Consider the following 14,601-nt stretch of genomic DNA (forward strand, 5'->3'; position numbering starts at 1 on the left):
ATAGAACCTCTATAAGAAGCTAATAGTTTACGTAGCCCAAAATAGTTTTGTGATATAATTATCTTTAGTAAAAGTAGGAGATGATAGTCCAATGAAAAGAATTTGAGTGAGACAATCAGTATTCAGTATTCAGTACTCTAGAATACTGTAATTTGTAGGCCGAGTATCGGAACCTAAAGAGCAGATAATGCTGCAGGATTTAAAGTTGGTCACAATAATTAAACTTTCAAGCCCTCACTAGGATAGATAGAGCAAATGGGTAATATGGAAAAGAGAAATGCTAGTTTCACAGTCGCTGCTATATCTGTCACAACCAACTGCACACCATTGAATGTGCATGGAGATGCACAACTAAGATCAACTGATTAAGTATCTCAATGCACAATCAACTGTGCGCACGTGACTGTGAGCCTGCAATCCTACCGAGTGGCTGCAAATCGGCAATCTTCCACCATGTTATCTAAAATCAAAGCCAGGGAAGGATGAATGAGTATCCTCAGTATTCCTTATAGATGACATCAAAGGCTAGGACGCCAGAGCGCAGAACCAACTTGCTGGAAAATGTCATTAAAAGCAGTTGGGGAAGCGGGGGAGTAATGGGTAGGATACCTTGATAGACGATTGGGTTCAACTGCTATCACTGAGCGATGGTAGAATTACATATTGACGGAATTAATGTGCATTAGGAATAGATAGTTTCAACACAAGAAGAAATACTAAAAACACAGAAACTAAACAGGACAGAGATGCTACATATTATATGCATTGAGAGAGAAGGGATACAATTAGCTTTTAACAAAAATGAGATACAAAATGGAACAACCGTTTCTCTTCTATTCCATCTTTCTGAAACTCAGAAACCCCCATCCACTATGTGGAATTGTCAGGCACTTAAAGAGGAAGCAGGGGTGTACCAGCCATGGTGAATCTCCACAGTTTTCTTTCTTCGGGCAAGCCTGGACTTTCTGTTGGCTCCAGTGTTCCTGTGAAGTGCTCCCGCTTTCACTGCTTTGTCAATGGCTGAGTATGCCTCAGCAATCAGTTTCTCTATTGAAAGGACTTCTACAGATTGTGCATCAGTCTTTTTCTGAAGTACATCAAGTGCCTCCAGCACCTGAAATAGACCATTAAGTGTTACAGAGACCATTCATCACTGTCTATACTAATTTAGGCAGGCAAATGCAACAGAAGCAGGACTACTGAACCACATCCCACAGTCATAGTGGAAGAACCTGCAGAAATGCTGAACACTTCTAAAGGAGCTAGTTCAATCCTACTTGACTGAAGTCACCTCCTTTTTTAATAAGCGTTGCCAATGATTTCAGTAAACAAGGGCCTATCTTGTTAACAAATTGTGGAATCTCCCTAATATGTGTAAGCAAAATTATCTATTTGCCCTAAAATCTACCGGAGTCACTATTAAGAATTACCGGAAGTATACATCCCATGATGTCGGGCGCCATTTGGACTTATTATTGTGGTAATCACTGTAGCATCCTGGAGCTACTATGCTGCTACAACGTTGTGACAACTTTCTCTGAAAGTAGCTCATACTGAATGCATCTTATTACATTCATTAGCAATCTCACGTCCATGAAAGACAGTTTATGCACACAAGATACTTACAATAGGCAAAGAAGTCACACGTTACGTAGATATCAACATAAATGTTTCTTTCAAACACAACAAACTGGAAATACAGCAACAAAGGTCTAGTAATGACTAACTAACTAGGCAGAAGTTCATGCCCATTCTGGGCTGGCCAATGCCATTGCGTGCATAATGTACTTCATAAGTTCATATAAGTGCATGATGACAAATCATAGGTGTCTTATATTGCGGTAGTTCCATCTAGGAAGAATTGACTCCATTTTGTCAGCCAAGATAAATACAGAAGAGCAGGACCAACTACACTGGTTCTATAAGGGTGTTTACCGCCTAAGAACAAAAATAGGACACTGCAGAGAACCAACGTTGATCTGTAAGAAATAAGATGTGGTGCATGTGATCCGGAGAACCTACACCAGCACATGGCCAGTCCATGGTCGAGTATTTTAGCAATCCCGTGTCCCTTTATTTCCCGAGGATTACATGGGTTTTGTAATTTTATTTAGATGTCAAAGGAGACTAGTGTCATGTTGCTTGAATAGAAAGCAAATTCCTATTAAAAAATGTTGTCTGGGAAGAAGCAAGGCATGAGTTCCCCAAGTGACCTTGGGCCGCCTCGGCAACGCCTTTGATGACAACCTGCAACTATTTTCACTATGAGTTGCTGCCTCCTCGCTGGCTTTGACAACAGATAATATAAGGGCATGAATCATAAACAAGTTACTTGTCAATCTCAATTGAATTGGATGTTCAAGTTGATGCTTTTAGGGTTCTAAGTGATTATTCTAATTTCCATTCGTCACTCATGTTAAGATCAATTGGGATTCCTCTTTCATTATAACAAAAAGGATGTTTCAGTCTTACTCCCTTTCGCTGACAACTAATGGAGGATGCTAGGTTAACCGTCAAGGATGAGTGTGTGAATGTCTGTTTGCGCTCTTTTCCTAATTTTTAAGAAAGATGAGTTTGGCTTACCACAAAATAAATATAGAATGAGCCTACTAGACTCACGTACGGATCTCATGATTACACAGCTAATATTAGTAAGAAACGGAGTATGGCCGTGGGTAAAAACCCTCACTGCAACAGTAGGAGACTTTGTACTTCTGTATTCTCATTCAAGAGGACGTATTAAATGAAAAACATATAGCCGGTAGTTCCCAGAACAGATTGGAATGTATGAAGAATGGTATAGTAGTGTACCACTTTATACTTATTCAATACCAGTGTTCTAAAAATCGGTCTAGGCGGTGCCCAGGCGACTTGCCTAAGCCTATAATCAGTGGACAAGTCGGTTAACCGACTAGGCGGTCCAAGCGGGGCTAATCGGTCTACTCGGGCCCGTATTTTTTTTTTTCGAAAAAAGAAGATTTTCAATGAAATAAAAGCCCAAGAAGGCCCAATAGGGCTTATAAGATTAAAGGCCAGTATGCTTAAGAGATCGATCAAACTTCAAACTTTCAAAGCCGTATTCAACAAGGTTGAACAACAACTTTCTTTAACAATTCGTCAACTCCAACTTCCTTCAGTAGCTAGTATCCAAGTCTTCCAAGTTTCAACTTCGTTCAGCAGCAGCTCCCACCATAAAGTACTAATGTAATACACCACTAGTCTACTACTACTACTACTACTACTTTTTCTTTTTTGTTTTGTTCTTCTTCTCTTCTACAAAGTACCAAACCAACAAGCTCATTTTTTTTTATCCAATTTCGGAAATCATTTAGCTATTTCACATATTCTGTTCGACTGTTCTAGTAACTTACATGGTTGAATTGTCTTTTTGGGTTATTAATTGTTGTATGATGCTGTGATATTTTCAGTTCAATGGTTGGTAATGTTGCTTCTTCTGTGGCATCTAATGTCGTGCCTGAATCCGATCTTTTGAAACGTGATTATGACGATGTTAGTTGGGAGTATGGAATGTTGAGAGATGCAAACAGCAAGGATAAGTTAAAATATAAGTTAAAATATAGTTGGGAGTATATATATGCCATGGGGGAAGCATTACTAGCAAAATGGTTGTGGAGATATGGAGAAGAAAAGGAACATCTTTGGAGGAGGATAATAGTAGATAAATACGGGGAAGGGGAAAATGAATGGAAACCAAAGCAACCTCGGGGGCCTTATGGTATCACACTATGGAAGAGCATAATGAAAGGGTGGGAGAATTTTTCTAAAGGGGTAACTCTTTTACCGGGTGAGAATAGTTCCATATCTTTTTGGCATGACATATGGATTGGAGAGAGACCACTATGTGAACAATATGCCGCTATCTACGGTATTGTGGTGAACAAAAATGCCAAGGTAGGAGATTATGCTAAAAGGAGCGCGAATGGGATGGAATGGGAAATTACCTTGAGAAGGAGGTTAAATGATTGGGAGGCACCTTATTTCGTTAGCTTGTTGGGCATTATGTATCAAGAGGGGGATAAGTTTGGGGAGGAAGATGGGGCCTTTGGAAGTGGGATAAAAGCAAAGTTTTCACGGTGAAATCCATGTATGGGGTTTTAAGCCAAGAATCATGTGAGAAAAGTGTTGAAACCTCAAGAAATTCTAGTGGATTTTCCATATAGGAGGATTTGGATGCCTTCTATTCCTTTAAGGTGGCATTCTTCACTTGGATGGCGCTTCTAAGGAGGGTTCAAACCGTGAACAAACTAATTTCTAAAGGAATGATTATTGATAATAAATGCTCTTTGTGTGGAGGGATTGGAGAGGATGTGGATCATATCTTCATCCGGTATTCCTTTTGCTATGAGGATGTGGGAGGTATTTTTGTGCCCTTCAACAAACCTTGGACACCACCGACTAGAATTGAGGATGCACTTGGTGGGGATATTATAAAACATGCTCTATCACCGGGTCAAGGTGGATTGCGGAACACCTTCCTAGAGCAATTATTTGGGTTCTATGGAATGAAAGAAATCGGAGAATATTTGAGCAAAAGACCAAGGAGGCATTTAAAGTCTTGTTGGAGATCAAAGAAGTACTCTACAATTGGTCTAGGGAAGTGGCCGATTTGAAGACCTTAAGATTTCAAGACTTTGTGTGTGATTGGGATAATATTGTATTTAGTATTTGAAGGTATCTCATGTTTAGGGTGTGGGTAATCTTGTAACTTAGCATCTTGCTAAATGGGGATTAACATTTTGTAACTTTGATTATGATTTGGAATGCAAAAAAAAAAAAAAAAAAAAAAAGTTAAAATATAAGTTGTGCAAGAAAAAATTAGTGGGGGCATTTATCAAATGACCTACACATTGTGAACATTAAGGGACAAGTAACAACATGTCCAAAGTCTAACGACAAAGATAAAGCCAAGTGTAAAGCTGCACTAGAAGGAGCAAAAATTAAGAAGGGTAAGAAAGACAAGTACATTACAGAAGTAAGAGCAGAAGTTCAAATTATTGATGAAGAAGATGACGAGGTGGTGTCGAAGAAGAGGCCACACACTCTAGGGCCTATGGATAAGTTTGCATCCGCTATCACTTCTGATTCCTCAATTGATGTAAGGAAAAAGATGCGCTAACAAAATATTAATGATGCACTTTGGAAGGAAAGAACTCAGAACATGTATCAATATTTGTCTCGATGGGTGTATGAAACCGGTATTGCTTTTCATGCTATTGACAATGATAGCTTCAAAAGATTTGTTAAAGCGGTTGGTCAAGTTGGCCCAGGTTACCTATCTCAAAGTCAATACCAGTTGAGGGAGCCATTGTTGAAGGAAAAATATGAGCGAACCAAAAGTTCACTCGAGAAGCAAAAAAAAGAATGGGCTACTAGTGGGTGTTCTATTATGACGGACGCATGATGAATCGATCGAAAAAGAAACAGCATCATGAATTTATATGTCAATTGCAAGCTAGGCACAACTTTCCTTTCTTCTAAGGAAGTTTCAGAGGAGTCACATATCGGAAAATTTATTTTTTCTTATATTGATAAGTGTATTGAAGAAATTGGGGCAGAAAATGTAGTTCAAGTTGCGACCGACAATGCTTCGAACAATATGGCCGCGGCGGTTTTAGTGAGGAACAAGAGACCACACTTGTTTTGGAGTTCATGTGTCACTCACACATTGAACCTTATGCTTGCAGGGATTGGAAAGCTACCAAGGTTCAAAAAAGTGATTGATAAAACAAAGGCGTTCACTATCTTCATTTATTCACATCATAAAACATTGTCGATGATGAAGAAAGCTACAAAAAAAAAAAAGACATAAGGAGGCCGGGAGTTACTTAGATTTGCAACTTTTTTCCTAACTTTGCAAAGTTTGATGGATAAAAAAAGAGAAGTTGAAAACTGTGTTTACTAGTGATGAATGGGGGGAGTGCAAATGGTCCAAAAACTGCAAAAGGGAAAATGACATATCCCACCGTATTAAGTATGACTTTTTGGAATGGGGTAACACTATGCTTGAAAGTGTTTGCTCCTTTAGTGAAAGTGTTTCGCGTTGCTGACGGAGATAAGCCATCTATGGACTTTTTACATGGTGAACTAAAACAAACAGAAAAAGATATCAAAGAGGCATTCAAAAATGTGGCGACTAACTACAATCCAGTCATAGATATTATCAAAGAAAAAGGCATTTGTCGGCTTGACAGTCCATTACATTTGGCTGCCTACCTTTTGAATCCTTATTATTACTTCAAAGATCAAGGTATAGGAAATGATCCAATTGTCATGAATGGGATTTTTATTTGTATAGAGGAGCACTTCTTCCATGGTGACTTTGATGTGCAAAATAAAGTCACAAATGATGAGTTGTTGGTGTATAAGAAAAAAGAAGGTGCATTTGGTAGACCTTTGGCCGTGGCGGGATGCGCCAAGAATGATGGTAAGTATGATCCAGGTAAGATATTCATTACTTAGTTACTCATTTCCATTCCGCCTGATATTATCTAATACTAAGTAACACACTAACACTATTTATATTTGAGTTCATTGCCTTATCTATTGACTAGTTGGATGGTGGTCTAATTATGGCAATCATACTCCAAACTTGCAAAGAATGGCTTCAAGGATCCTCTCACTGACTACAAGTTCATCGAGATGCGAGAGAAATTGGAGCGCTTTTGAAGGGTTGTAGTAAGTGATTAAATAAATAAAACTAAGAGAGTCAGAGTACTAATAGTATTTTAACTTCCATTTTCTTTTGGGTAGATACATACCAAAAAAATGAATAGACTTGATACAACAAGGTTGGGACATCTAGTGTATGTTCAATTTAATGTCAAACTCATCAACAAGAATAGGAAAGAAAAAGAAAAAGAGATAGATATATTACTTGCTAGTGAAGCTAGTAAGGCACAATGATAGATATGTACATGATCCTCCCGTGGTTCAAAGGAAGTCGACCTCGAATTTTGCCCAAATAATAACTCGCAAAAAGAACCAAGTACCATGCATTCTTTCCCCAATTCACTGAATGAACAGGCTTTGTTGTCTGGCTGAGTGTTCATGCCTCATCTCTGCCAGGTATTCTTGGTTGACCAATACAATAACCAAAAAAGTGATATTTAGAGTAAACAAAAATACTAGGATCAAAAAGAACTTCCGATTCTTCTTTCTTAATATTTTGCGCTACCCCCGATGAAAATTGCACCATTATAGAATCCAATAAGGGTTTCTCCTCTTCAATTGATAATAGTGGTTGACGAGAAAGGAATAGATGATGTTTTACAACAGTATCATATGCTGAAAGTTGGTTGGATTTGTCCTCATTTACTAAGATACTATTCCGAACCACATGATTTGCCTGGGATTTTGTATCATCTTCAGTTGGTGTAGAAATAGAATCTTTTGAAGCATTCCTTAAATCATTCGGTTGGTGGTCAGTGTGATTGTCTATCGTGGGATCAATGGCAGCACAAGCTTGTCGTTCACGAGAGCTTATAGAGGCTGCTTAAAACAAAAAGTGTTACCGCTGCCGCTCGCTTTCATAATTAGATGGTGGAGGATGTTCCCATGCAGGATCACTGTATCAGTGTTTCCTTGTTTGAGATAATTTGCCTTGTTAGTCAAGAAGAGAAGGTTCGGGGTTTGCCTAACTAACAAAAGTGATTTTTTTCCATGGTGGTGGTAGTGACAATTTTTAAAAGGGGAAACACCATCCCTCTTTGTGTGGTCGGAATCGGAATCATACATCAATTCATGGGAAGAAAATTCGCATCCCTTCTCTGACTTGAATTTTCGACACAAACTAACAACCGGTGATAGAGGAGGGGAAGGAGGTTCATACCTTCTTGAAGGAGTAAAACTCTCGCGGCGGCTGCAATCCATATCGTAAATTCTCCCATAATTGTGATCGGCATAGGACTTCGACCCATGGAAACTTCGATGATCGGGCAGCGGCGGTGACTCTCTTCTATTTCTCCTACGATACTCCATGACAATTAACTAAGAAAATTGAAGAAAGTTTTTTTTCCCGCAATGAATAGTGTGCTGTGAACAGTAACCCCGTGGTGAACAGTGTTTCCTTAAAAAAATTCCCAAAAATCAATTGGCTCTTGATACCAAATTTGATGTATCTTGTTGGCGGAAGCTTCAACAATGGATGAACATCAATAAGATTTAATAAATCAAGCACCTAAGTCTAGGGTTTAAACCTTCAAACATGAAAAACAATTCACAAAGAATTAATAATCAATAATAACCATCTAACAATGAAAGCCTAGATGCCTTTATATAAGAAAACAACTACTAAACCTAATTGGAAACCAAATAGGAAACCATCTTATTCTTATTCCTAATTGAATTAGGAAACCAAACAAAATAGAAACTACTAATTAATTAATAATCCATGCTCATGCATCAACTTCATGATGAAGATTTTGTGTCGGATGAGGAGAGCGAGGATGAGAGAGATAAAAGTATGAGTTTGAATCTGACGGAGAAAGTGGTGGAAAGATATGGAGAGAAAGAATTGTAGACCTAGTGGAGTAGTTCATAAGTCATAATGTTATCTTTTTATACGTTTATTATGACTTTATAAGACACATTTGGTTTGTTGAAACTTTTGTCATTTTGTTTGAGTTATGACGTTAGGAGACATGCTATGATTTTACTTAACTTTTGTGGTTGGATTACTAATATGTATTTTTAAAAAGTATATCAATTGATTTTATTATTTATATATATATTTAAATAAATAAATAATAATTATAAAAAAAAACCGCCTAGTGCCTAGCCCGTCTAGGCGCTGCTCTCCCACCGCCCGACTACCACCTAGCGTTTTTTAGAATACTGTTCAATACATATAGAAATTATTTGTGCTAACCATCCATATCTAAATAGTATACCGGCATTTCTGCATCAGCACATTAGCGTAGGGGTCCATGAATCAGCTATTCAGTTTTATGGACTAGTAAGTATGCCCTATTGCCCTACACTGGCAAAAGAAGGCCCATCTCCACATGGAGCAAAAAAGTATCATTATCTACTGGCATAGTGAGATACTTCTACATCACAAGTTTTTAGCCAATTTTCATATGAAGCATCATAAAACCAGTGACTTGACTTCATAACTCAAAAGAGCCACTTGTTATTGGGTGCCTTACAAGTGACTATAATACACTTGGTCTTACAGCGGATGATGCCCTCCTTACTCCTCATTCTTTTCATGCTGTGCATACAAAGATATGATACACTTACAACTACTCACAACAGATCAACTGAACTATACATCTTCATTCCTACTAGATGACAAACTCGACTGGGATCCAATATTTGATACAATGTTCACTGAACCATGCACATTTCGGAGGGTATATATAGACAAAAGCTATGGCAACTCAGAGCTCAATAGTCCCCCACTCAACTCTGTTACAAGATCTACGAATGAAAGACATCTCAACTTCACCCTTCTCTTGCAATTCTACATAATTCAGCTATTTGTTTGCAGCACTTGTGTAGTTTTAGCACATGCCATCTCTATAACACGTGCCCTTCGGACTTCTGAGTAAGTTTCTTCGAGTGAAATCATGTATACTAACCAGGTATTTCAGGTTTTCCCAATTGTTAAAAACCAACATCCTCAGAGAGACGGAGTTTACAAACAAAACCATGCCCTCTCATTGTAAATAATTAAAACAATCAATTGAGCCTCTGACTGAACCACTTAATCTTACACCACATCCACGGTCTATCGTATCTCTAATAAGTCTTGTCCTAATGCCACAAGTATAATCAACATACATTCGAACCATTGGACATAAATGCATAGTGTATATCAGTTACAGAATAGTAACTCGGCCCTACACACCTAACTATCAAATGTTACATGGACATCATTGAGAATCTTAATCCAAACAACGCACCTCAGATTCATGTCGTGAGCATCATTATCTACTGGTATATTGAGACTTCTATGTAGTACATTCTTACCCAATTTCAATATGGAGCATAGGAAACCAAGTGACTTGACTTTACAACTCACAGGAGTCACTTGTTCTCGGATGCCTTACAAGTGACTATATTACACTTGGTCAAACAGCAGACGATGTCCTCCTCATTCATTGTTTTCATGCCGTACCTCCAAACACATAATACCATTACTACTTCTCACAACCAATCAACTGAACTATACATCTTGATTCCTATTAGACGACAAACTCGAATGGATACCAGTATTTTACGCAGCGTTCATTGAATGATTGCACATACCACAACAGCTATGGAAACTCAGAGTATACTCAAGTCTTCAACATTCCCCCAATCAACTCAAAATACAAGATCTTTGAGTAAAAGACATCTCAAGTTCTCTTCTACAACCCACTCTACTTTTGAAAATCTTCACAACTCAACTACACATTTGCAGCATTTATATAATTTTACCTAATGCCGTTGCTAATAGCAAGCTTCCTTCTTATTAATTTCTTCGAGTAAAATCAAGTGTCTTAACCGCCTATTTAAGGTTTTACTAATTTGAAAACTAACAAGCTCGCAAAAACTGATTTCTCAAACAAAATCATACCCTCTCATCGTCACCAATTAAATCAACATAACGAGCCTATCTCAAGCAATATACTTATATACCAAACCACTAAGTCTTCCACAACATCCACCATATCACTTATAAATCTTGTACTGTTGTCCTTATGCCACAAGACCAACATAAATCATTTACCATTCTATCCATTTGATACAAAATGCATCATCTATATAATTACCCGAAAAATAACTCGTTCCTACACTCCCACAATCCAGTCTTAAATCAATTGTACTTTAACTCAAACAACAGACCACAGACTAATGTCGCAGTGTATACAACTACATTGTATTTAGTTGAGCTTTTAACTTTATTTCCCCCTAAGTTTGACATACAACTTGCAACATGTCTATAAAAAACAGTAAGGTCAAAATTTGTACCTTTTTCATTCTGGTTTTCAACTCAGACTTCTTAGACTTGTTATAAATTCTCCTCTTCTCAGCTTGTCTAGCTCTCTTGGCAGCTGAATCCGGTTTTTTAGTTGTAGCCACTTCACATACAACAGACCTTCTACTTGTTCTCTCACTCACTCTCATCCACAAACCACCTAAAAAAAACAAAAAGAATCATTCTTTTTTCCAAACAAACATTACCAATATGGTTCAAAATGAAAACTAAGGTAAGGAAGTTTACTTACCATTTGAAAAACTAGTTTCTGAAGACAAGTTTCTTGAAAAACTGAGAGAGTTTGAAGTAGTGGTGGAAATGGTAATGGGGTTTGTTAGAATACGAGAAGAAGTAGTACAGTTTATTGTAGGGAACTTCTTTTGAAGTGAAAAGCAAGAAGAAACACAATGAATGGCAGCCATTTTTTTCTCTTCAACTTTTGCTCTCTTTGTTTTCCTTATCTCGTTTTTTGCTTATCACCAAAACTAGATAATGATGATCTAGTGGAGACGTTTGTATATGGAGTAAGGATACGGAGTATACGTGTTGGGTTGTTATAGGTTACTTGTTTTTGGGCTTGGGCCATGGATAAGTTGATGTCCATGCAAATATTGACTACACTTTCACGTACAGCCCACGTTGAAGTTTGAATGTGTGATGTGAACATGCACAATCCACCTGAAGTTTATCACTTCCAATATAGCGTGGATAGAAGTTTACAAATATGTTTCACATCAAATGTCATTAGAAATTTAGAATCATGGAATGAGTGATGTTTCATTGGCCTAATACTTGTTAGAAATATACTGAGAACTATTTTTGCTTACATGGTATAAACCCTCAAACTATATATAAAGTAACAGTTTTTTGTAGCTCAAAGGAAATTTGACCGGCCTGCGATTAATGTGGGTATTTCCGTCTCAAGACTCAAGAGTAGGACCTGTGTCTCAAAATAAAGCGTCGGAGCCAACTTCTGGTTATTGTGTCTCCTCCTTTTGGATCTGTTGCAACTTGCAAGAGATGCTTGCATGGGGACAAACCACAGTCACCTTTCTCTCAACTGTGGGCACCAATTTCATCACACGAAAGTTGGCTAGAGCTTAAAGAGGAAGTAGAGAAGACATTTTAGTAAAGAAATTTTTTTACTATAAAAAAAAAATTATAATGGCTTATTTATACTTGTGGGCTTGTGGCCCAAAGGCTTTATATTCACTAGTTTTGAGCACGTGGCATGTGTCTATCCCACATTAGTTTGCACTGACCAATTTTATCATAAAAAAAAATAAAAAATACTTAATACTGTTTTACTCTTAAAATACTAACCAATTAGCCCGCCTGCAGCTGGGCCTGCTACATTGATAGTTCAATATGACGTATTTTTACTTTTATCAAACTATTAACAACTGCCCAATACAACATTACCTAGCGTTACCTGCCATTAGTTGCATTACCTACCATTGACAGAATATTGACTGACCTTCCTGCACTAAAATATAATTGATGCATCAATAGCATCAAAAATTAATAGCAAGCCTGTTATATGAAATTAATTTTCCTTTGTACTAATTTCATTGAGGAGTAAGTATAATGATTATTTTAAGGAGTAGTAAGCATAAACAAATTGATCAATAGCTTGTCTATAGCATTAGCTGCGACTAAACAGCCCTATACAACAGAGTACATCAAGGTGCAAAATCTCTTTGCAGCTCCATTGCCAAATTGTCCAATCTAAGATTTGACATCATATAATCCAAGATTCAGCTTTGTCATTATGCCAAAGAGTTAACATTCAATTCCATAAACTGAAACAGCGAGATCAAGATAGAATAATTAAAAGCAAAAATAAAAAAGGATAGTAATAGTTGAAACATAATATAGGATAAGAAAAGGACAAAATTACAATTAAGGGAAAAAAAGAGAAAAAAATAACCCGAGATCTTCTTTCTTATAGGAATTGAAAGAAGCTTACTACGTTAATAGTTGATTTGCTCAGCCTATTATAAGTGTGTTGTGCTATTATTTTGATGATGAACTAATTAAGTACTCTTCACCAAAAAAAAAACTGATTAAGTACTCAATATTTTAAAAGAAAAAGTTCAAGCCTATTATTCAAGTGCATTGGGCTTTAAAATTAGTTTGGGCCTTTTTGTTAAATGTTGGTATTTATAATTACTTGGGGAAAAAATATGACGATCTGAAGACAATTTTTTTTGGGCACACAAATGCTATATTTTGTGCATATTTGTGAGTCAGTAGATTACACCTTTATGTAATTACTCTGTAGAATATTTCCGGGTCATCCAAGAATCCTTTGCATTTAACAAATAAGTTTATCATTTTTTCTGAGTTGCAATCGCAAAGATTCTTTTGTTCCTTGTATCTTTATCAACATTGAAGAAGATCAAATTTGGTGTCCTATGCAGCTAGCCTGAAAGAAGAAAAAGATTAAATTACTAACAATTCATCTTAGCTCAATATAATTCACCTTGTACATATGAGAAGGTCTCATTTCTGTTGGTCATGTATGTGAATCAAATGAGTACTTCAAATAGAAAACTGAACCTAAAGACTCTGTGTTTGTTGCGACAATAGTAAGTTGTTGTACTTGTATACTCACATTCATAAGCTGATTAATTAATCAAAGTGGAGCGACTGATGAAATAAGAAAACGTGCATATGTTCCGCCAAAAACAATTAATGAAGTTTGAACTCGAACATAAAGACAATATCTTGGATGATCTACATTAATAGTTAATGATCAAATTGTTTTGTTCAAAGAAAAATTCTAGTTAATGTTAGTGTGATTTTCCACATGCTATTATTATGCCGAACACATACTTTTATATTTTCAGTGATCAAGTGCCCCTAAAAATTTTAGATAATTTTCCTCCATACCCACATTTCCAGAGGTGTAAAGAACACACAACACAAACTCTACACGATATGTACACTTCCATAGACATCCATAACATAGAGCTTCTGCTAACATCATATAACTAAACACACTCGTTTAACGGCACCTCTTATTACTTCCACAATAGTTTGAATCAAGAGACACCTGGAAAACTGTCACTTAAAGAGTTAAACGGGACTGCTTGAGCTTTGCCCCATGCCACTTTTACCCAGATAGATCCAGAAATAAGAAAACCTGCTGAACTGTAAACAACCTCTGATTTAAATACTTACTGTTGACTATCATGAATTACACATAGCTCATTAGCCCATAGGTTTTACGAAAACTTCCAAGCAATATCAAATATCAAAATGGACAAATATTCGCTAGTGCAGGGGTGTAATATGGTACATTTAAGAACTTCCAAACAATAAACACAATAGAAAATTAGAAATACTAAAGGCTTGTGCGCGAAGCCTAAACCGTATGATCATATCTTAAACAAAAGAACCACTCCATGGGGTGCTCGATTACTCCGACTACTCTTCTGATGTGCCTCCCTAATGTCTCTTCGAATGTTGTCTTAGAGCAGCATAAATTTTCCTAAAATTTTCCATGGAGAAAAATATAGCATACATACGATGTCTTATAAAGATTTTGCATACACTACAGTATTTGTATCCCTTCATCCCGGTTTTCTTCTTGTATTTAAAATAGCTCTAGT

General features: G+C 36.9%; 1 protein-coding gene across 1 annotated transcript; it reads right to left on the bottom strand.

Annotated features, from left to right (window-relative positions):
* Nucleotides 1–732: 732 nt before the first annotated feature.
* On the bottom strand, nt 733–11,704 carry PRPS20 (chloroplast 30S ribosomal protein S20). Its single transcript, XM_086583379.1, has 3 exons — nt 11,235–11,704; nt 10,978–11,144; nt 733–1,114 (listed from the first exon to the last, which is right to left on the bottom strand). The coding sequence occupies exons 1-3, from the start codon at nt 11,404–11,406 to the stop codon at nt 884–886; spliced, it is 570 nt and encodes a 189-aa protein (XP_086439505.1). The 5' UTR covers nt 11,407–11,704; the 3' UTR covers nt 733–883.
* Between the last annotated feature and the right edge of the window lie 2,897 nt (nt 11,705–14,601).

The sequence above is a fragment of the Coptis chinensis genome, chromosome 9, assembly GCF_015680905.1.
Source record: "Coptis chinensis isolate HL-2020 chromosome 9, ASM1568090v1, whole genome shotgun sequence".
NCBI classification, from domain to species: domain Eukaryota; kingdom Viridiplantae; phylum Streptophyta; class Magnoliopsida; order Ranunculales; family Ranunculaceae; genus Coptis; species Coptis chinensis.

Excerpts from the sequence above, each read along its gene's own strand:
- PRPS20 (XM_086583379.1), bottom strand. The coding sequence starts at position 11,406 with ATGGCTGCCATTCATTGTGTTTCTTCTTGCTTTTCACTTCAAAAGAAG. Across the intron at positions 11,145-11,234 it reads AGAAACTAGTTTTTCAAATG|GTGGTTTGTGGATGAGAGTG; the intron begins GTAAGTAAACTT and ends TGTTTTTTTTAG. Across the intron at positions 1,115-10,977 it reads TGAAAACCAGAATGAAAAAG|GTGCTGGAGGCACTTGATGT; the intron begins GTACAAATTTTG and ends GGTCTATTTCAG.